This window comes from Pecten maximus, chromosome 18 (genome assembly GCF_902652985.1).
Source record: "Pecten maximus chromosome 18, xPecMax1.1, whole genome shotgun sequence".
NCBI lineage: Eukaryota > Metazoa > Mollusca > Bivalvia > Pectinida > Pectinidae > Pecten > Pecten maximus.
In genome coordinates, this window is record NC_047032.1 from 10,489,083 (window position 1) to 10,514,001 (window position 24,919).

Consider the following 24,919-nt stretch of genomic DNA (forward strand, 5'->3'; position numbering starts at 1 on the left):
AAGACTCACCCACCTACTCCCACAACCACACGAACCAAACACACCACACACACACACTCCCACCCTCACACCACCCATGCACCACACCACTAAAAAACCTACCCACTCCCCCATAAGTGCATTCAATAGCTCCACACGCCCTATCTATAGTTTTGACTCCTGATACATAATCTTCGAATCAACACTCCCTCCAAACCTCGCCACAAATACCCAACACCACACCCCGAACAACAACCACACAAAGCCCCAAACACCACTCAAGCAACCACCCCCCCAAACAACCAACACCACTACCAAGACCGCACCCCCCCAGGCCCCCATACCCGATCCCCAGCCCCCCACTCCTCCATACCAAGACCCCTCCCCAGCACCTCAACAGCCGACAGGACTCACCAACAAATACAAAACTCCGACCAAACACGACCCCCAAAATACCAAACAAACGACCCCCCCAATCCACAGCAACACAACAAACCCCCACCGACAACAGGAGACGAACGACACCACCGACAACAGGACGACCACACCGACTAAGAGCGACACACCGCACAACGACGACACACAGACAACAGAGACACACCGACAACAGACGACACAACGACAACAGGACGACCACGACAACAGAAGACTGCACCACCCGAACAAACAGACGACACACCGACAACCGACAGAACGACACACCACAACAGACGAACGACAACCGACAAATCAGACGACACACCGACAACAGACGAAAGACACACCGACCACAGAACACACCGACAAAACGAGCACACTCGACAACAGAGAAAGAGCAGAACCGGACAACAGACGAACGACACACCGACACAAACAGAGACCAACACCGACAAACAGACAAACGAAACCCGGATACAAATCACACGGAAGGTAGAGCGAGAAGACACGAACCTAGACACAACCGACAACAGACGACACACGAAACAGACTAACCCGTACACACAGCACAACAGAAAGAACGAACACGACAAAACCAGACGACACCACCGACAACAGACGAACACCGACAACAAAGCCACACCGACAAAAGACGACAACATCCGACAAACAGACAACGACGCACACCGGAGCACAGACGAACGACACCCGACAAACAGGTGACGAACGACAACCGACAAAGACAACGAACACCGAAAACAAGGACGAACGACACACCGACACGACGGACGACACACCGACAACTAGAGGACGACACACCGTAAACAGACGACCACACCGGACAACAGACGACACACCGACAACAGAAATAAACGACACAACAGGACACCAAAAACAGAACGAACGACACACCGGACAACAGACGACACACCGACCGACACCAGACGAACACACCGACAACAGACGACACACGACAACAGACGACACGGACAACACGGCCAAAAGACGAACGACAACGACAACAGTACGACACAACCGGAAACAGACGACACCCGACAACAGACGAACACCGACAACAGACGAACGCAACCGACAACAACGACACAGCCGACAACAGTACGACACCACCGACAAATCAGAGCGACCACACCGAAAAGACGACACACCCGACAAAAAAGGAGACACCCCGAAACAGACGAAAGACAAAACCGACACCAGACGAACGGACACACCGACAACAGACGAACGACACACCGACAACGACGAAACGACGACAAACCGACAACAGGGACGACACACGACAACAGACGACAACGACAACCGACGGGACGACACACCGACAAAGACGAAGAACACGACAACAGACGCAACGGACACACCGACAAAAACGACACACCGGTTACCATACAGACGACACCCGACCACACCCCAAGCCGAACGACACACAGACAACAGACAGAACCGACACACGACAAAACGACCCACGCGACAACGACGACACACCGAAACAAAGAAACGTACACACCCGACTAACAGAACGAACGACACACGACAACAGGACGGACACACCGACAAACAGACACACACCGATCAACGACGACACACCGACAAACAGACGAACGACACACGACACAGACAACGACACACCGACAAAAGACGAGCCAACACAAACCCACAACCGGACAAAGACGTACACACCGACAAAAGGGACGACACACCGACAAAAAGAAGAGCACACCGACAACAGGACGACACCCCGACAGCAGACGTACACACCGACAAAAGACACAAACCGCCAACAGACGACACACCACAACAGACGACCACACCGGACAAACAGACGAACACAGCACCGCCAACAGACAACGACACACCGACAAACAGACGGACTACACCGGACAACAGACGAATTAGATCCACACCCGACAACAGACGGTCGACGACACACCGAACAAAGACGACGACCCACCGACACAACATGAGACGAACGACAACCGACAACAGACGGATGACACACCTACAATACGGACTTACACACCGGAGATATGAGCGACAACACACGGGACTACACATCCGAAACATACTACACACCTACAACATACTACACACCGACACATACTTACATCACCTACAACATTACCGACACACCTTACAACAGACGACACACCTACAACATACGAACGGACACACCGACACAGACGAACGCAACACCTACAACAGAGACCACACCGACAACAGACAAACGACACACCGACAAACGCCGGACGACACAACCTGACTACAGGACTGAAGACACACCGACCCCAACATGAGACTCAACTACACCACCCTACAAAACAGACCGGACGACACCACGACGCAACAACAGACAAGGATGAGCCCCAACAACCGAATGTGTGATGAGCGCAACACACGGACGACACAACCGACAAACACACGGACGACACACGACAACAGGACGAAAGACACACCGAAAACAGACGGACGAACACCGACACAAGACGGACGACCACACCGACAACAGGCCAGACGACACACGACAACAGACGACACACCGACAAAACAGGCGGATACCAACACCCGACACGACAGACGACACAATCCGGAGGCAACAGTACGGGACGACACACCGCCAACAGACTACACACCGACAACAGACGACAAACAGACAACAGACGACCGACACACCGACAACAGGACGGCCGACAAACCGACAACAGACGACACATCGAAACTCAGACGGACGAACACCCGACACCAGACGGACGACACACAGACAAAAGGGGACGGAACGACAACACAGACAACAGACGAACGACACACCGTACAACAAACGAACACAACGAAACAGACGGAAGACACCAAACAAGACAACCACTCTAAGACGACCGACACACCGACAACAGACGACACAACCGACAAAAGAAGTGACCCGTACACGCCGACAACAGACGAACGACACACGAACAAAGACGACACACCGACAAAGACGAACGACACACCGACATACAGACGGACGACACACCGAAACAGGAAGACACACCGACAACAGACGGACCAAACCGACAAAGACGGACGACACCAACCGGAAAACAAACATACCCCTACTACCACACCTACAAAAACATACGACACACCTACAAACATACTTACTCACACATACAACCTACTTACTAAACCCCTACAAACCACACACACACCTGTACAACATACTGATACCAACACCTACAAACATAGCTAACTACACACAGACAAAAGAAGGAAGAGCAAACCGACAACAGACTGGAAGACACACCTACAACAGAAGGAATAGACACACCGACAACATAGACACACCGACCACATACGGACGACAAACTTAGAGCGACAAAAAGACGACCCACCTACAACAGGACTACACACCGACCAACAGACGGCACACGACAACATAGACACACCGACCCAGACGACACCCAGAAACAGACACACAACCGACAACAGACGAACGACACACCGACAACAGAGAACGACACACCGACAACAGGAGGACGACCCACACCGATCAACACACACACACCGACAACAGACGACAACCGACAACAACGACACACCGAACAGAAGACCCCGACACAGACGACACACTCGACAACAGACGACGACACATCCGACAAAGCCGACACGACACACGACAACAGCGACCACCGACAACAGACGACACAACCGACTAACAAGACGACCCCCGCAACAGACGGACGACACACCGACAACAGAGGACGAACACCGCCACACCCCAGACGGTACGACCACACCGACAACCAGACGTGACGTACCACACCTCAACACCCGGACGACACACCGACATACAGACGGCCGCACCACTACCGACAACCGAGAGCGAACACCGCAACAGACGGAGCCCCACCGACAACAGACGGACCACCACCACAAACAGACGGGACACAACCGACAACAGACGACACCGCGACAAACAGGACGAACGACACACCGACAACAGACGAACGACACAGCCGACAACCAGGACGAACCGACACAGACGGACGACACACGACAACAGACGACGACACACCGACAAACAGACGGACGACACACCGCGACAACACACGACACAACGGACAACCAGACGACACACCTACATACAGACGGAAGACACACCGACAACCATACGGACGACCACACCGGACAACAGACGGGACGACACACCGACAAACACACGACACACGACAACCGACGACGAGACACACCGACACCAGACGACACACCGACAAAAAAGACGACGATCTACACCGACAACAGACGGGACGACACACCGACAACGTACCGACACCCGACAACAGACGGACGACACGACAACAGACGGACGACATCAACGGACAACAGAGCGGGACGACACACGACAAACAGACGGACGACAACCGACCAACAGCGACACACCGACAACAGACCGGAACGACACACCGACAAACAGACGACACAACGACACAACCAGACGGACGACCCACTACAACAGACGAACGACACACCGACAACAACGGACGGACACAGACAACCGGGACGAACGTACACACCGGACAACCACACGACACACCGAGACAACAGAAGGACGACACAAGAACAAAAGACGACACACCGACAACAACGACGGACACACCGACAACAACGGGACGACACACAGCGACAACACAAGACATAAGACCGACAACACACGACACACGACAAACAAACACGACACACCTACAACAGACGAACACCGACAACACACGACACACCGAGCATACTAGACGGACGACACACCGAAAACAGAAGAAAAATCCGCAACAGACCGAGCCACACCTCGACAAAGACGGATCACACACACAACCCCACTGGACGACACACAGACAACAGGACGGACGGACACACCGACAAAGAAGACGACTACCACCGACAACGCGACACGCCGACACAACAGACAACGGGACACAACGACAACAGGGCACGACACAACAGACAAACAACGGAGACACACGAAACAGGACGACCACGACAACAGAACCCAGAGGACGACACACCGACAACAGAGGACGACACACCGACAACAGACGGACGACACACCACAACAGACGGACGACAAACCGATCAACACGGGACGGACGACACACCGACACAGACGACACACGACAAACAGAAGGGAGCGACACACAGACAAATCAGACGAAACACAGACTAACGGACCGACACACCGAAACAGGACGGACTACACACCTGACAACCAGTACGGAAGAACACAGACAACAGACGGACGACACCCGACAACATACGGACGACACACCGACAACAGGACGGAAGGAAACACGGACAACAGCGGACGACACCACCGAAAAGAAGACGGACGCACACTCGAAAAAAGACGGCGACCAGCACGGACAACAGGACGACACACCGAAAAGACGGACGAAACACCGACAACAGACGACACTACGAGACAGAGGACGCAACACAGACAACAGACGAGAAACACCACAACGAAGGAGACACACCGGACAACAGAAGACACACCGATAAACAGACGGGACGACACACCGCCAACAGACGACACACCGACACAGACGAACGACAACGACAAAACACGGACGACACACCGACACAGACGGACGACACACGGACAACAGGACGACACACCGACCACAGACGGACGCAACAGACAACAGAGAAACACGACAACGACGACGTAGCCACCGACAACAGAGGAGAAACACTCGACAACAGACGACAACACCGACAACAGAGGACGAACCCACCGAACAGACGGACGACACCGCCAACAGACGGAAGACACACCTACAACATACTACACACCTACAACATACTTACTACACACCTACAACATACTTACTACACACCTACAACATACTACACACCTACAACATACTTACTACACACCTACAACACACTACACACCTACAACATACTACACACCTACAACATACTACACACCTACAACATACTTACTACACACCTATAGCTACAACATACTACACACCTACAACACACCTAGGGATTTTCATTGATGTGAATGTAATGTGATAAATGGTTATATATGTGGAGCATATACTACCAGCTAGACATTATGCTGTATCGAGTGCTTGTTCAGGGAAAATTAAGCCATATTGAATATACATCGAATCTGTCCCAACGACCATCTCAATTAAGCGACTCTCTGTTCTAAGAGACCATTTCAATTCCTCCCGAGCGTTTTTGCTATATATTTTAACTCTATTAATTCAACCCTCTCTTTACGCGACCAGCAACCGCAATTTTTTTATTCCTAGCTGTGATAACAATAACTCTCTTTTATAAGCTACCAGAAGTCTCCAAAATGCCTTTCATTACCATTTTGTCCTTGATAACACCCAAGTAGTTTTACTTTTCGTGAAAAAGGTCGGGAAAGGAGGCGTAGAGACGGTCTAGAATTCTGACATTTTTCAGATGTTTTATATATAATATATAAATTTGCATGAGAAATATAACAATGAAGGAATGCATATATTACTGTTAAATTGTGATTTGCTATCTTTTTTGAGACATTAAAACAGGTATTTGCCAGTGAAAAAGTCGCCATTTATAAAGTAGGAAACGCAGTAATGTAACTAATAATCAGGGCGGATATATGGACCAAGAATTCAGGAATTTAAAAAAAAATGCATAAATAATTCGAAAGTAATCTAATTAACCAGTAAAACATATTTCTAATGTTAAATCGATTGTTTTGCTATACTAAAAGGATTACAAAAAATATATATAAAATGATAAAAAATTAGCATGATAATATTAATAAAAAAAAAAAAAAAATTTTGATTGGTTCAAATGGATGGTTTATTTTTCATTTATATATTATTTAGCATTATTGTCAATTTATAAAGTGAATAATAAGCTTATGAATATTGATCAATTCTAAGATACCATCTCTATTAAGAGACCGCTCTCCATTAATTAATTAAGCGACCGTTTTTCAACTTCCCTTGATCATGAGTGGGCGCTTAATACATGTATACAGATTCGACTGTATATAGCTACTTTATAATTACACCAAGTTATATTAATATACCTGGAGCTATATATTGGCCAAGCTTAAGGTAATCAATAAATTTCTAATATATTTTAAGAAACCCAGACCCGACATAATTTTTTTCTTCTTACATAAGTTTCTTACATAAGTTTCAGTATTTTAAGTAATTGTTATATAACCATGAACACCGGGTGATACCAGAAGTTACGAATTCGTATTCCCCGTCGGATTCAGATATTGGAGAGAGATTTTCCCCGTCGGAATTTTTCGTGTCATTATAATTAGCCAATTAAGTAACTTTATAGCTGTAATCCAAACGAATTGTTGATTACTAATAGTTTATTGCAGTCAATGTTCAATACCAAAATTCTGTCCATCGTGTTTTGATCGCGATTATTGGGTATTTTTGACAAAAATCATAGCAAATTCGTCGTTTGACAGTAGGGCAGCCAGATAATATTGAGCATCAATCAAACACGGCATGTTTATGAGATTAACGAATTACTGATATGTATAAAGGAAATAGTGTAGAAATCCGTGGGTATCATCATATTTCCGATAGTATGTTAAAATGCCATGTATGACTATAAAACATACCCCAGCCATGTCCTTACGCCCTTCGGGTAGATACTCCCGTCGGATTTGTATATACTCCCCGTCGGATTCGTAACTTCCGGTATCACCCGGTGATGAAGAGTAAGATGGCAGGAGGATACTTAGCTAAAGAGGCTTATGTTTGGTTTGTTTTTGCATTGTTAAACAATGTTTTATGACCGCCTCATAGCAGTCAGTCATTAAGGGTAAAAAAAACACCTGAAAATCTAAAGGCTGTCGTTTTATATATATCAACATATATTGTATAAATCAGGGGTCAGGGGTCAAGACTGGTGTGATTACAGCACGTACAGACTTACTTAATGAGAATTCAAATTATTTCTATACTTCAGATTTTTTTTTTAAATTATATATATACATAGATAGATAGATAGATACCTGGTTCAGCACTTGATGCCCTGCTAGATGGCGCTTTCAAAGCCAATGCTTCAAGTCGGGTAGCTACTGCTTCAAGCCGATTTACGGCAGATGCCAAAGCTTCACCGGACATTTCGCTTTCTTCTGCTCTTACTCGTTCCCAAACTTTAGCTAATTCCTCCTGCGCTTGTTGTATTTCAAAGTCCAATTGTTCTTCTTCCTCCCTCTGAATGTCTTCCACTACTTTATAACTTACTTCCTGTTTCTGGATTTCAATTGCTTTCTCCTGAACTTCAACACTTACTCCTTTCTCTGGCCCCTCACCTTGCCTTAATTTATCCCCTGTGCTGGACCCCTGAGTCTTACCCACTTCCTGTTCCTGTGTAGGGGAGCTACCCTTTTTGAGACTTACTTCCTGTTGAGGGGAGCTGTGCAAATTACTCACTTCCTGCGAAGGGGAGGTAACCTCACTGAAGGATGTGCAGGTTGCACTGTTCGTGGGCTGAGAGGATTCGGTTCTTTTTTTGTCCTGAAACGATTCAGAATCTGAGTCACTTGGTTCACCGCAACAACAAAACATGATTATATAATTATATCACCTGTCAATGGCTGAGTTAATGGAGGAAAAATCCCATCACTTCATCATCAACACTTCCTATTAATTACAACCACATTGTCTATGTAGCCAGGGTACGATTAGTCACATATATTATATTGTATGTACAGGAATAACATACATTCTTTGTCAAGTACAACAATGTTGTACACATAGAAAATTGTCTCGCAGTACAACAATGTGTTATTCACAGAAAACTTCTCCGAGTTTATAATCCTAGGCCATCACCATTATAATCCTCACTCTTTCCTTCTTATAAAAATGTGCGACATATGTACATACTTAATATACACACATATATAGTTATAATGTGGACATTTAATTCACAAGAGTAATTTTATATCGGTGGTTTTAGTTACAACAGCCACAGATCACAACCACACACAAAATGAAATAGCCTCCAGGAAGTATCGGCCTGTTTATAGGTAAAAACTTATACCACAGATATACACTGTTCAATTGTCAACATCACATAATATTATGAGTTCCGGTCACCAGTGCACACATACAGCAGGCCCTTTAGAAGTACTCAGCTGTTCATGATTTTTAAATGTTTACATTTCCTTTCCACTGAGTTGAAGTCTTCATCATGCATATGTCTATATATAAAACCAATTTAAGTTGATTTTTATATCAAAATTGTCATACAATGGACACAGGTAAACAATTATTTGATTCACCTGCAGCCGTGTGCCAGGTGAGAGAATTACTCCAATTTTTACACCACTTCCGGATCAGGTCAAAGGTCAAAATATCTGTATAAGCTTATATGTTAAAAATCCTAAAGTCAACTGTGGTCTGCTCCTTATAATTACTAAGTATGACTCGACTTTTATGTCCCAAAGTCTGAAACTTCCAAAACTTCTATAGCTAGATCACAGGTATAGTAATGTATGTCAGATATTCCAGTCAACACATGTACATCAAGCTCCTTAAACTTTTATCGTAATTTTTCTTAAATTGCCTAACACTGTCCTTACAAAGTTTAAACTCAGATCATCACAAAACCAGTTATAAGATCGTGTCTCTGTTAAATCCGACTTGTATGTCCTATTTAGGCCAAATTGTTTATGTAAACAAATGTCTACCTTAGTAATAGTTTTACTGTATAAAGTTCTCACACAAGTATCGTGAAACTTCCTCACATGTTGAACAGTATCACAATTTAGAAATTAGAAAAATACATCCCACAGTATCACCAATACGTTACTACTTCACAAAGCCTATACCGTCACGCTGGCCGCAGACTGGACAGGCCTAGTATATGGTACGAGAGTCTCATTCAGCATGCGATCAATAATACTGCTAATAGTTTATCACAGAAAATCACTTCATCACTTTCTTTACACCTGTGAGTGTGTAGCAATTTAAACTAAAAGTCTAAGCTAATCCACGCCCAACAGAACAAATATTACAGAAAATTTAATCTCGAAGGAGTAGCTCGAAAAACAACTTTCCCTGTTACAGGTAAAAAGGGTAAAGGTAAATTCCAGACAGGTGAGAAAGCTCGTCACTGTGTGGATTATCCTTACCTGTATAGTTTATACAAATATTACAGACAAGTTTCCATCTTAAAATAGATTTTCAGTAACAGGTTTGATTTTACTTGATGTATTACTATATTGAAGAATGATCAAACTCGTCCCCTTACCAAATCTATAATTAGATTCTATCAGGTATGTCCTGTATGCTACATGTTAACTTAATGTATTCAGTATACGTACCGAACATAATTTATATTTTGAGTTATGGATATTATTAAATCTGATTATATACCTATTCAGGTGTGAATATTGCAGCCTTACAGGTGCATTAAATGAACTTATATGTATCAACTGGATAGATAGGTGCACCTAGGTCGCTCACACAAAGGATCGTATGTCACCAAATTTAGTCTCTATCCTGGCACCAACGACACTAATAATGTCTCTAACGCCCCTATATCCTCACACCAAGGTCACTAACGTCCCTATATCTACAAACCAAGGTCACTAACGTCCCTATATCCTCACACCAAGGTCACTAACGTCCCTATATCCCTATATCAAGGTCACTAACGTCCCTATATCCTCACACCAAGGTCACTAACATCCCTACTTCTACAAACCAAGGTCACTAACGTCCCTATATCCCTATATCAAGGTCACTAACGTCCCTACATGTATATCGTCACACCAAGGTCACTAACGTCCCTATATCTCACACCAAGGTCACCAAAGTTGCTATATCCTCACACCAAGGTCACCAGAGTTGCTATATCCTCACACCAAGGTCATGCACCAATGTCCCTATATCCTCACACCAAGGTCACTAATGTCCCTATATCCTCACACCAAGATCACCAAAGTTGATATATCCTCACACCAAGGTCACCAAAGTTGCTATATCCTCACACCAAGGTCACCAATGTCCCTATATCCTCACACCAAGGTCACCAGAGTTGCTATATCCTCACACCAAGGTCATGCACCAATGTCCCTATATCCTCACACCAAGGTCACCAATGTCCCTATATCCTCACACCAAGGTCACCAATGTCCCTATATCCTCACACCAAGGTCACTAATGTCCCTATATCCTCACACCAAGGTCACCAGAGTTGCTATATCCTCACACCAAGGTCACCAACGTCCCTTTATCCACAAACCAAGGTCAATAACGTTGTTATATCCTCACAATAAAGTCACAATATAACTTCCACATATTCCTGCACCAAGGTCACTTATGCTTGTGCTTGTCTCTATTGATAAGACACTTTATACACTGTTAAGAGTTGATGATTCTGCTCTCATCTGAAGGCACCCTTTACGGTACTGTTTCTTCCAAATATCCCGAATTGAATAAGGTGCAAATCTTTGTTGTCAAAACAAGTGTTTTTCGAACCTGGCTGATATCTCTTCAAATCACCACATATAGTTCAGGACATAGAAATCAAGATTTCCAAAAGTTCAGCCCAAAGTACACCAATCTTTCAGTCCTTGACATTGACATCAACATATCTATTTATAAACACAGATTAGAGGAGGATTGTGGCAGAATATAGCTGCAACCGCACTTTTAAAAATCTTCTTTTTCAATGGCGAAACCTCCACGTGTTTGCCTAGCCAGATTTTGAGTTCAAGATGAAATGTACATCTGTATATGTGTGTGTGGGGATTGGTGAGGGGCATGTGTGCAGATCGACCAGACAGCTGTGAGAAATATTGTGTATTTCTCTTTAACTTGTGTTATTTTGACCCCTAAAGCTACAAACTGTTCACTGTGATAGCGGATTGTTGCGTTGATAGGTCAGACTGGTTAATTGTAAAGCAGTGGCTAGAACTATGGGAAGCGATAGTTTTAAAGATACTTGTACAAACAATTTTTATTGTGTGTTATGATAGATATTTCCCCTGAGTAATTTAATTTGAATTAGACCCATAAATTAAATCTATCAAAGAAAACAAAAAATCTTAAATGAAACTGCATATGTAGATGAGTAAGGCTATATATATAAAGTATACATGTGAAAATATTTAAGGATACTTGTACCTAAAGATTTTATCCTTGAAATCTAAAGCATACGTACAACTGGTGGTACTGAAAAGGTTCTTTAAGGATACTTGCACCAAAACATTCTGATCACTTTATTACTAGAAAGAAGAAGATATATATTTACCTATGAGAGTTACAAACCCAGAGAAAAAACATGAAGAAGTTTCATACTTGTATTCAGTTTTCTGGGTTTATGGCCCAACAACATATAAGCATAGGCATTTTGAGGTGCTTCAAAATGTAAACTTTATTTTACAACGATTGCGAAACATTGAAGTTATATCAACTGCTATTAATCATGCATGTTGGCCTAGATGGGAGCTTGTGAAAGGTTTTTCTGTGGGAGAACCAACATGATCAGACAGGTAGCCCCATACCTTTTCACGTCCGATCTTCCGGGAATCGAACCCGAAGCTGCCTAGCTAGGTGAAAGACAAGTGTGTTACCAACTGTGCCATCCGAATACCCAGTGCTTTGTCGGAAACACTTTTTTCATTAAAAAAATTATAAGCTGTAAAGTTGAGTTTGAATTGTCTCAGATGAAATCATTAAAATCACAGTTTAGTCTCAAAAGTACATTGTAAGTGTCAAAACAGAACGACAGCTTGATGAGGGATATTTACTATAATTATGTTACAATATATCATGGTTTTTTCGCGGTTGTTGTTGTTGTAATTTGATTTTATCTTCAAAATTAATGAAGAATAGAATCCCTTGATGGTAACAATTTTTAACAATCATTTCTTTCAGTTGCCATATTGCAATGAGTATTGAACAAATTCCTCCGACCATCATGTCAATTAACAAACCTAATTCCTCACAGTTGATTAAAACATCAAACGTAATTTTGTTTATGTTTCTCTCTCGACGTAATTACTAATGTACTTTAAACTGTCACAATGCTAACTTATACCCCTAGCTATATGTTTATGTTGCAAAAAGTCCTCACTGAAGTACACTGCTGAAGACATCCAGCAGGACACCCCACCTGGTCACATACTGGGGGCACCCGGTGGCTGAGGGTTAAGGTGTCCCGACACTTTATCACTAGCCCTCCACCTCTGGGTTGCGAGTTCGAGTTCGGAACCTACGTGGGGCAGTTGCCAGGTACTGACCATAGGCCAGTGTTTTTTCTCCAGGTACTCTGCCTTTCCTCCACCACCAAAACCTGGCACATCCTTAAATGACCCTGGCTGTTAATAGGACGTTTAACAAAATAAACCAAAAACATACTGAAAACAGCAAACAAGGCCACCAACTCCCAAATCGCTGAACGTTACAGGAAAAAAGCATATCATAACATTACATTAGTAATTTGTTGGGATTTCCACTGAACAGTAATTGGGTGTGTGTATTATACCAGCCATGGGCTTATTGTCCCCTGTTACCATACAGACTACTGAAATCACTACATTTAATTCTGTACAGTGAAGTAAGGATTCTTAACAAATTCCACAATATCAAGATTTTGGTGCAGGGTGACAAAAATATGTCGATAAGTTATCTGTAAAACTTGTGTCATAGATATACAGACTCCTCTATATGTATGGCTGGCAAAGCCTCTTTCTTGTTTAACCCTAAATCTTCCTTTCCATTCTCCTGAAACATTTAGGGCATTTATCTAATCATTACATCTGTCCATATTTCAAAAATATACCAATCTGTCTGCTTATAAAATCTACCAAAAACTCATTTTTTTATAAATATATCTGAAAACATGATTTAAAATAGATTTTTATTTGATAAAATTGTGAATACCTATAAAAAGACAGGAATTTTCAAGTTGATGGTTTTGTTATATTCTAACTGAAGAAATAATGATAATAATACCTAGCTAGTAATTGTACATACAATGTTTTAGTGCAGAAGAGTTTCCAACCAGTACAGCTAAAAGCATTGTCAGTTTGACATCAAAATTATTTACCAATTTCTTTTCGAATTTAAAAAAATGAATAAATAAAATGTCTGATTTACATGTGCATCTTGTTCAGTTCTTCATTAATGAGTCTTTCACAACATTTTTTTTCAAAAATCAATGTATTTACTCTTTAGAAAATACATTGAAAAAAAAATGCTGAGAAATTGTTAAGTTGACTAGACGTGTAAAGATGATGGCAATGTGTTTATTATTAGACTACTTACAACTATGTGTGGTTATAGTAGAGCATTCCTCCTGGGGAGTATACACACATAGAGGATAGAGTTACTACACACATACAACAGGTTTAAAGGGCCTGTATAAGTCTGTAGGGTCGCAGTTACATAGCACACATGCAACAGGTGTGATGGGCCTGTACAAGTCTGTCAGGACTCAGTAACATAGTACACATACAACAGGTGAAATGGGCCTGTATAAGTCTGTCAGGACTCAGTAACATAGTACACATACAACAGGTGAAATGGGCCTGTATAAGTCTGTCAGGACTCAGTAACATAGTACACATACAACAGGTGAAATGGGCCTGTATAAGTCTGTCAAGACTCAGTTACATAGTACACATACAACAGGTGTGATGGGCCTGTGTAAGTCTGTGAGGCCTCAGTTACATAGTACACATACAACAGGTGTAATGGGCCTGTGTAGGTCCATCAGGACTCAATTACATAGTGCACATACAACAGATCTGTGTAAGTCCGTGAGGCCTCAGTTACATAGTACACATACAACAGGTGTAATGGGCCTGTGTAGGTCCATCAGGACTCAATTACATATTGTGCACATACAACAGATCTGATGGGCCTGTAGAAAGTCTGTCAAGACTCATTTACATTGTGCATATACAACAGGTGCAATGGGCCTGTATATGTCTGTCAGGACTCAGTTACATGTAGTACCATACAACAGGTGTATTGGGCCTATTGTATAAGTCTGTCAGGACTCGGTTTCATAGTACACATACAACAGGTGTAATGGGCCTGTATAAGTCTGTGTGGCCTCAGTTACATAGTACACATACAACAAGTGTAATGGGCTGGTGTAAGTCATACAACAACAGGTGCAATGGGCCTGTATAAGACAGGAATATTTCTTGACTCTCATGTAAGAGTTTGGCCTGTCAGCACAATAGGGATATCTCAATCCTTGTATAAGAGTTTGGCTTGTCAGTTTGACAGGGTTATCTCAACCCTCGTGTAAGAGTTTGGCCTGTCAGCTGGACAGGGATATCTCAATCCTTGTATAAGAGTTTGGCTTGTCAGTTCAACAGGGTTATCTCAACCCTTGGCTTGTCAGCTCGACAGGGTTATCTCAACCCTCGTGTAAGAGTTTAGCTGGTCAGTATAACAGGTATATATCTTGACCCTCGTTGATGAGTTTGGCTGGTCATGATCAGCACAACAGGGATATCTCGATCCTTGTGTAAGAGTTTGGCTGGTCAGAACCTCGGATATCTCGATCCTTGTGTAAGAGTTTGGCAGGTCAGAACCTCGGATATCTCGATCCTTGTGTAAGAGTTTGGCTGGTCAGAACCTCGGATATCTCCATCCTTGTGTAAGAGTTTGGCTGGTCAGAACCTCGGGAAGCCTAATGTGCTAACTGGAGATATCCCTGTCCATGGAACAGACCCATGTTAGATTCAATTTATAAGTCAACACATACACAGCGATACACCAAATCAACATAGACTATATATATAGAGACTTTTACTATAGAACTAGTAGGGGCCGCGGTGGCCGAGTGGTTAAGGTGTCCCGACACTTTATCACTAGCACTCCACCTCTGGGTTGCGAGTTCGAAACCTACGTGGGGCAGTTGCCAGGTACTGACCGTAGGCCGGTGGTTTTTCTCCGGGTACTCCGGCTTTCCTCCACCTCCAAACCTGGCACGTACATCCTTAAATGACCCTGGCTGTTAATAGGACGTTAAACAAAAACAAACCAATTATATATAGAACTACAGCTATTTTATAGAGGTTAATGATGAGTGAAGTCATTTTCGAACCTTTTCTTTTATAAATTGTTCTTATATGTTAATTTCAATAAATAATATACAATTAATCCATGATTATCCCATAAAACAGACTGATGAGATCGTGTGGATTTAGACATCTCTGATCATGTCAGGACGATATTGATTTAACTGGTTTTATTGTTGTAGGAAGTGACAATGCTTGAATGTTAATCACAGTGAATCACAGTAATCTGTAATAAAGTGTGGTTTGTATATAGTGTAACAATACACAGGAAGGATGTCAAGACAACCAGGAAATGATGGGCAGTAATAACAATACCTCTACTTGACCCAACTTGTATATACCAGGAAATGATGGGCAGTACCTTTACTTGGCCTAACTTGTATATACCAGAAAATGATGGGCAGTACCTCTGCTTGGCCTAACTTGTATATACCAGGAAATGATGGGCAGTACCTCTACTTGGCCTAACTTGTATATACCAGGAAATGATGGGCAGTACCTCTGCTTGGCCTAACTTGTATATACCAGAAAATGATGGGCAGTACCTCTACTTGGCCTAACTTGTATATACCAGGAAATGACGGCCATGATGGCCAGTACCTCTACTTGGCTGAACTTGTATATACCAGAGAAATCTGCATGTTATTATATAATTACTGACCGATATTATATGTCACTTATATTATAGAAAAAAAACAACTAGAAAATGTCTGTAGTAGGTAATTATATATTGGTACATAACATGTACGACTAGGAGCATTATAATTTAATTGTGTACTAATCAAAACGGTCAAAATGCAAATCACCATGGATCATCAAAGATTGTTTGTTTGTTTGTTTGTTTTTGTTTAACGTCCTATTAACAGCCAGGGTCATTTAAGGACGTGCCAGGTTTTGGAGGTGGAGGAAAGCCGGAGTACCCGGAGAAAAACCACCGGCCTACAGTCAGTACCTGGCAACTGCCCCACGTAGGTTTCGAAACTCGCAACCCAGTGGTGGAGGGTTAGTGATAAAATGTCGGATCATCAAAGAACAACTAGAGCTAAAAAGGCCGAAATTGGGCATCTAATTTGCATGAGACCTCCAACATTTTGTTTTGCAGCAGACATATTTGCATGAGATAGGGAACTAATATGAAGAGCACTGGCTTCATTTTAAGATGCCGTATTAATGTCCTTTCCTTAATAAGGTCAGTAGAAACCGTTTAATATTTTGTGTACTTATTTTTCTATCCGTCTCCGCTTAAAAAAGTGACAGTGACCTTGACTCAAAAACCCTGAAGTTTGAACTTGATCTCTGAGCTACTCACACTCAAGTTACATACCAACTTTTTTAAAATATGGCTGAGAAAAGTGTGGAAGAATACGAAACCTGTATTGAGCCCCCCATTGACAGCTCCATCTGCAGTAAGGATTTCTCTTACCCAGGACATTTGCGTCAACACTTTTCCTACGGTTGATCATGAGTTGATACAGGGGACAAGGACATTCCTCATGCAGACATACATCATTTTATGTATTTATTTTTTTATTGAATTATCTGATCATTCAATACATAACGGCCCCAATAACCAATTACAAAATAGACATTTTTATATCTTAATGTTGGATGTACATGTTCTTCGCTCAATTTTCAGTTAATATTTAAAATTTGATTTTGGTTTCATTAATGAAAGACAAATTACACTCCTATATGAGTGAACTAAAGCTACACGTTGATATCTCCCGTAAGTTCCGTTCAGGGTCTGCCTACTCTTCCAAATGACAGCTCCTTGAATTGATGGTTCTCTATATTTCCCATGGGACTCTATATAGCTATCAAAGACAAAGTAAAGATGAATGGTTGTCTACCGAAGTGTCAATCTTAACCCCGAGGACTTTCTATTATATATGTACAGACATAATAGGTAGAATAACCAGATTTCACATTGACAACACGTACCTTCAGTGTGACCTTCCTGCCCCCACCTCCTTCCGTATGTTAAGATTAACATCCATCTAATGTCCTCTATGTAGATTTTTATAAATGTTCCTATGTCTCTTGTCTTTACTATATATTGGGCATAGTTTGAATTAACCAGAGTAAGAATTAGATCTATATATAACCCTGACGATATTTTACCAGTATAGTTTCTAGTTCTGGGTAGAAACAATCATTCATATTTTGAAGCATGCATCACTATCATAAATATAAGGATGGTTTATAAATTGATGTCAAGATGAAAATTGTCCCCGACTTTAAATGATGAATGTCTAGGTTCTCATCCCACAGTGATGACGAGTTATAAATGACTATCACATACATATATATTGCTAAGGATACTTGTTAAATTCAAAATTGTTGACTCCATAAACGGAAGTCATCCTGGCTTAGGATAATATGTGTATATACTCAACCCAATAAAAGGATGCATATGTCGGCAAAATCATTTGATAAACATATATACAAGTTACTGGAATATGCACACTTTAAACTACTGAAAATGTTCTAAATTTGGGGCACTCAATTTTTAGCACAAAACCAAATTAAACCAGATTAGCGGAATGATGAATTAATTCACTTATTACCATGTCCAGACATGGGCTTATTACCAGACAAGGGCTTATTATCAGTACCAGACATTGGCTTATTACCAGACATGGGTGTTATTACCAGACATGGGTGTTATTACCAGACATGGGCTTATTACCAGACATGGGTGTTATTACCAGACATGGGCTTATTACCAGACATGGGTGTTATTACCAGACATGGGGTTATTACCAGACATGGGGTTATTACCAGACATGGGTGTTATTACCAGACATGGACTTATCACCAGACATGGGTTTATTACCAGACATGGGTGTTATTACCAGACATGGGCTTATTACCAGACATGGGCTTAAGCTTATCACCAGACATGGGTGTTATTACCAGACATGGGTTTATCACCAGACATGGGCTTATCACCAGACATGGGTGTTATTACCAGACATGGGGTTATTACCAGACATGGGGTTATTACCAGACATGGGGTTATTACCAGACATGGGGTTATTACCAGACATGGGTTTATTACTATACATGGGTTTATTACCAGACATGGGCTTATTACCAGACATGGGCTTATTACCAGACATGGGTGTTATTACCAGACATGGGTGTTATTAACAGACATGGGCTTATTACCAGACAAGGGCTTATTATCAGACATGGGCCTATTATCAGACATGAGCTAATTATATATAATTACCAGACATGGGCTTATTACCAGACATGGGTGTTATTACCAGACATGGGCTTATTAACAGACATGGGTGTTATTACCAGACATGGGTGTTATTAACAGACATGGGCTTATTACCAGACAAGGGCTTATTACCAGACATGGGTGTTATTACCAGACATGGGCTTATTACCAGACATGGGCTTAAGCTTATCACCAGACATGGGTGTTATTACCAGACATGGGTTTATCACCAGACATGGGTGTTATTACCAGACATGGGGTTATTACCAGACATGGGGTTATTACCAGACATGGGGTTATTACCAGACATGGGGTTATTACCAGACATGGGGTTATTACCAGACATGGGTTTATTACTATACATGGGTTTATTACCAGACATGGGCTTATTACCAGACATGGGCTTATTACCAGACATGGGTGTTATTACCAGACATGGGTGTTATTAACAGACATGGGCTTATTACCAGACAAGGGCTTATTATCAGACATGGGCCTATTATCAGACATGAGCTAATTATATATAATTACCAGACATGGGCTTATTACCAGACATGGGTGTTATTACCAGACATGGGCTTATTAACAGACATGGGTGTTATTACCAGACATGGGTGTTATTAACAGACATGGGCTTATTACCAGACAAGGGCTTATTATCAGACATGGGCCTATTATCAGACATGAGCTAATTATATATAATTACCAGACATGGGCTTATTGCCAGATATTGGTGTTATAACCAGACATTGGTGTAATTAACAGACACGGGCTTATTACCAGGCGTTGGCTTATTAGGCAAAAAAAACAAGGCACTGCAGAATGATACTAATCTCCTTAGAGCAAACCCTGACGATGAACGTGAATTATGAATTGAACAGGCTGACACAAGTGGAATGTGATTTGTTAACAACAAATTGATACTCAACTGCATTTGTATTTGAACTCCTGGAATAGGTGTTGGTTGTGTTAGCTTTTAACGTACTGCTCCATATATATATATATATAGCTGTGTGTGGTCAGGGTAGTATTGAAATACTCTGTGAAAACCAAAGCAAGAGTTACGGTTCTTTCTCACTGCACTCCGCCTCGATGTGGGCTTGATGTGTATGAAGTTTGAATAAAATCATGCATGGTTTGAAAGTTATACTCCGAATAAAGTAAAAAAAAAATTAAGGGGCACAACTCTGTCAAACCAGAAGCAAGAGGTATGGTTCTTGCACACTACACTCCAAATGGATGTGGTTTTGACGTGTATGAAGTTTGATGAAATTATCATGCATACCTGTCAAGGATCAAATGTTGACAAACTGGAGATCTCCAGTTTGAGGACTTTCCTCAAACTGGAGATTGTGCGCGGCAACATTTTTACTATACATATTGAATTCATCAACCAAAAAAAAAACACAAATTAATTGATTAATAATAGTATTCAATTTGATAACAAGTGAATGCAGCTGAGTTATTATAACTTGCACTGAATAGTGAATGAAACTACTGAACAGTAAATGAAAGTAGGATCAAACTCTCAGGAGTCAGGGACTCTCAGTTGTAAAATAGAGTCAAATAAAAATCCTGAGATGTATACTGATATATATATACGTCAATTTTGAATTTAAAAAAAATGAAGCATATTCAAAAATATTAGTTCAATTGAATTTACCTTCCAATAATTCCATATATTGAATCAATATTTTTTTTTTAATAATCTAAATATAGAAATTGAAGGCTCTTCTTTTTAAATCAAATCCATGTATTAGTTTCCTTAAAAAAAAAAAAAATTAAGTATATTTCTTTTTTAGTTATGTTATTTTCCAGAAAACAATTGTCTAAAATCAGGAGAGAGAAAAAAAATATCCTGAAAAAAATTGTCCATTTCCGGATTCCGGGTCCATTTTTAGAATATTCATCACAACAATCATGGCTGCCGTCAACAGCATGGTGCCGATTTTTTTGAGAGTCTGACTGCAGTTCTTTGCCAACATTCTTAAATCAATAAAAAATTTAATGATTTGTTGGCAAATATGGCTAGTTTAGGGTTTGTATAACTTCTTTGGAAAAATCTACGTTGCAAATAGCTTATTTTACTACAGGTATGTTGATTATTGGAAACTTCACCCGACCCAATTTGGTGACAGTCGGGATTTGTCACAGTTGACCGACTCTTTTAATTAACCCCTAGGGGTCAATTAGTGTCACTGACCATAGCTAATTTGCCCTTTGTTGAGTCTGTATATTGGATAACGTTTTAAGACTTATATACACTAGTTTTAGTCAGAATTTGAAGCGTCAAATTGACGCACGTCATGTTCGAGGTACTTGGGCCAAGCAGGAGAAAACTGGAGACACTTTGGGACACGCGCAGGTCATTAATTTCAAACTGGATAATTTGATTTTTGTATTGAATATTCGGGAATCTCCAGTCCAATGCGGGAAACTTGACAGGTATGATCATGCATGGTTTGAAAGTTATGCTCCGGACAAATATATTACATACTTACGTACAGGCAGATCCCTATATACCCTTGGCGACTCGTCGCGCAATTGCAAGGGGATAATAAAAAATTTGGCCTATTGCCACTTCTTGAAACCTGTACATGTGGCCCTTAATTGCAACCATGCACCTATTACTATTTTTCAACCACCTATATATTCTAAAACTTACTGAAAACCCTGACAATGTATCTTAATAGTATATTTTGACTCCCCAAAATCATATTTGACTCTATCTTGGGTTTGGAGAATATGTTTTGACCCTTCTTTAGTTTCTGCATGGTTCTATGGATAATGATGTGCATTTTGCAAAAAATGTTTCATCTGGGGTCAAAAATGTACTCATCATTAATAAACGTCCATTGTTACCCTCTATAGACTACAACTGTACACCAGATACCCTTATTATCATCATATACAGCTACATTTGTCAACATTTGCATCATGAAAAGGCCCATTGTCTGAGAAAGTTCTAACAAGATTTTTCTGTTTCTGATAATGAGATATTGCACTGTACTACAGCCAGTCATATTAAGTGTGACAGCATCACATGCTTATAGTGTCATATTGTAAGACAATTCAAGTCATATCTGCTACAACGGTTAAATCTCCCGACGCTACAGCACCGTAGGACCAGAGGAGATATGATTAACGTTTTTAAGATAGTAAATAACATATACGATAGTAGAATAACAAAACACTTTTTCCAAATGGACAAGATAAGTAGAACCAGAGGTCACGATAAGAAAATATTCAAAAAGCGATGTCGTCTTGATGGGAGGAAACATTTTTTCAGTTACCGAGTTATTGATTTATGGAATAGCTTGCCACAAATTGTTGTCAATGCTGATTCTGTCATAAAATTTGAAATAATGTTAGATGATCATTGGAAAAATAAACGTTTTTATTCATGAACGTACAGGAACTAATATAAAGCCATTAATTACATAGGAAATATTTATATTATACTATGTATTGATATTGATATGGATATAGAGGCTACAAGCCTGCGTCCATTATTTATGCTAATGATAATGTTTATATGGATTTAACGATTTCAACAAGTGTAGATCTGTCACACGGATTATTTTTGGTTACCAAATGGATCTAGGTTATCTAAAGAAAAATGACTATCTGTAATATAATTTATGGGCCATTAACAGAAATTTAAAGGATTTTTCTGAATTGTATTGTGGGTTATTCAGGAAAATTGTGGGCCAATGGCCCCATCCTTGTGACTGGATTTTTCATCTTGAAACATTGGCAACACTGCAAAACAACTAATAAAACAACAATGTACACAGTCACTCATAATAGAGTTTTGAACTCTTGCTGTTGGTGAAAAAAATAGCTATCAGATAAAAAAACATTTTAATTCTACGATTCACAATTCAAAAACAGATGCCTATTGAAGGTGGGTTTGATATGTTGAAAACTGTCACACCTGCTTCACAAACTTTAAATCCTCATGATTAATCAATATGGTCTTCACAGAAGGCTATGTCTGAGAACTTGAGTCAGTGTCTGTCTACATAGACTATTTGTGACCTAAAGGAACAGGATTTTTCTGCGAATTTTGAGATACTTCAATTGACCAAATTGGGAAATTTTTACATGTAAATCATATTAAAAAATAGCATGTCAACAACTGTTTTATAAGTGTCGAACTCATCAGTTTTATGATGCACTATCAATTTGAGTATTACATGATGGCATACACATGCTTGGACACTTTGTAGTAATACTTGCCATATTAATTTCTATAATATATGACCTTTTAAAATTTACCTCGAGTCGATTCATACATATAGTTAAAGAAAGATAGTCAGAGAATAAGCACATCATAAATAAGTATTCGTTAAACAGATATACAATGTAGATCTATCATAGCGACACCGCTGGGGCTACCGCCTACTTCATATCGCCGACCAAATACATGGAACTTCCTCATCGTGATCAGAGATATTTCATGTTTAGACCAAATAAACCTTTCTGTGTATGAATGCACACTAAATAAAAAGCATGATACATATGTGGTAGATAGTGAAACAATAATGCATGGATAGGTTTGTATTCAACCGTCAAACAAAAGATTTTACACCTAACCAGGAAATGGGCATGAATCACTCATGGGCGCCGCCATCTTGGATTATACTTCAAAAGATACTTTGAAAGTGACATTGCTTCCATGTCACTCAAATTGCAATATGAACAGTCAGAGTTATTGCATAAACATTACTCAAAACCAGCATATCAGTCTAACATCATTTGGAAAATGATAACTTGACAGAAACACAAATAGATGCTTACCGAAGTTACCCGGCTACGCTTCCGTATAGAGGGCGTGTTGAACCGGAAGTGGGCTGGTGTAATCTGCAACACGGTCATGTGATTATCTAGCTATGTGTCACGATCGGACTGATTAAACAAATTAAAATATAAGCTGTATTTTGGCGAGGGTAAAGAAAGACAAAAGTGGCGAGCCTTGACTTTTGTCTTTCTGTCCCGAGCCAAAAATACAGCTTTAAGACACTGACCATGTATTCTATTTATCCTGCAACAGACATAAAAATGATAACGGTGTCAAAAATGACAGAAATATGTTCGCCTTTTAAACGTAGTTTCACTTTGAAGTAGGTCAGTCGAGCTGACGCACGTTTTCCGTCACTGCCAAATACAGCAAAAATATATATGGTGGGTGTATTCCGACAATGCGG

At 41.1% G+C, this 24,919-nt stretch overlaps 1 protein-coding gene across 1 annotated transcript in view; it reads right to left on the minus strand.

The window, feature by feature from the left end:
- LOC117316701 (adenylyl cyclase-associated protein 1-like) overlaps positions 1-24,623 on the minus strand; it is a 138,946-nt gene extending 114,323 nt beyond the window's left edge. Inside the window, exons 1-2 of the mRNA XM_033871447.1 lie at positions 24,513-24,623; positions 8,435-8,942 (exon numbers count right to left, since the gene is read on the minus strand). Of these exons, the coding sequence (XP_033727338.1) occupies positions 8,435-8,942; positions 24,513-24,590 (586 nt within the window). The 5' untranslated portion in view covers positions 24,591-24,623. The remainder of the gene's footprint in view (positions 1-8,434; positions 8,943-24,512) is intronic.
- Positions 24,624-24,919: the final 296 nt, after the last annotated feature.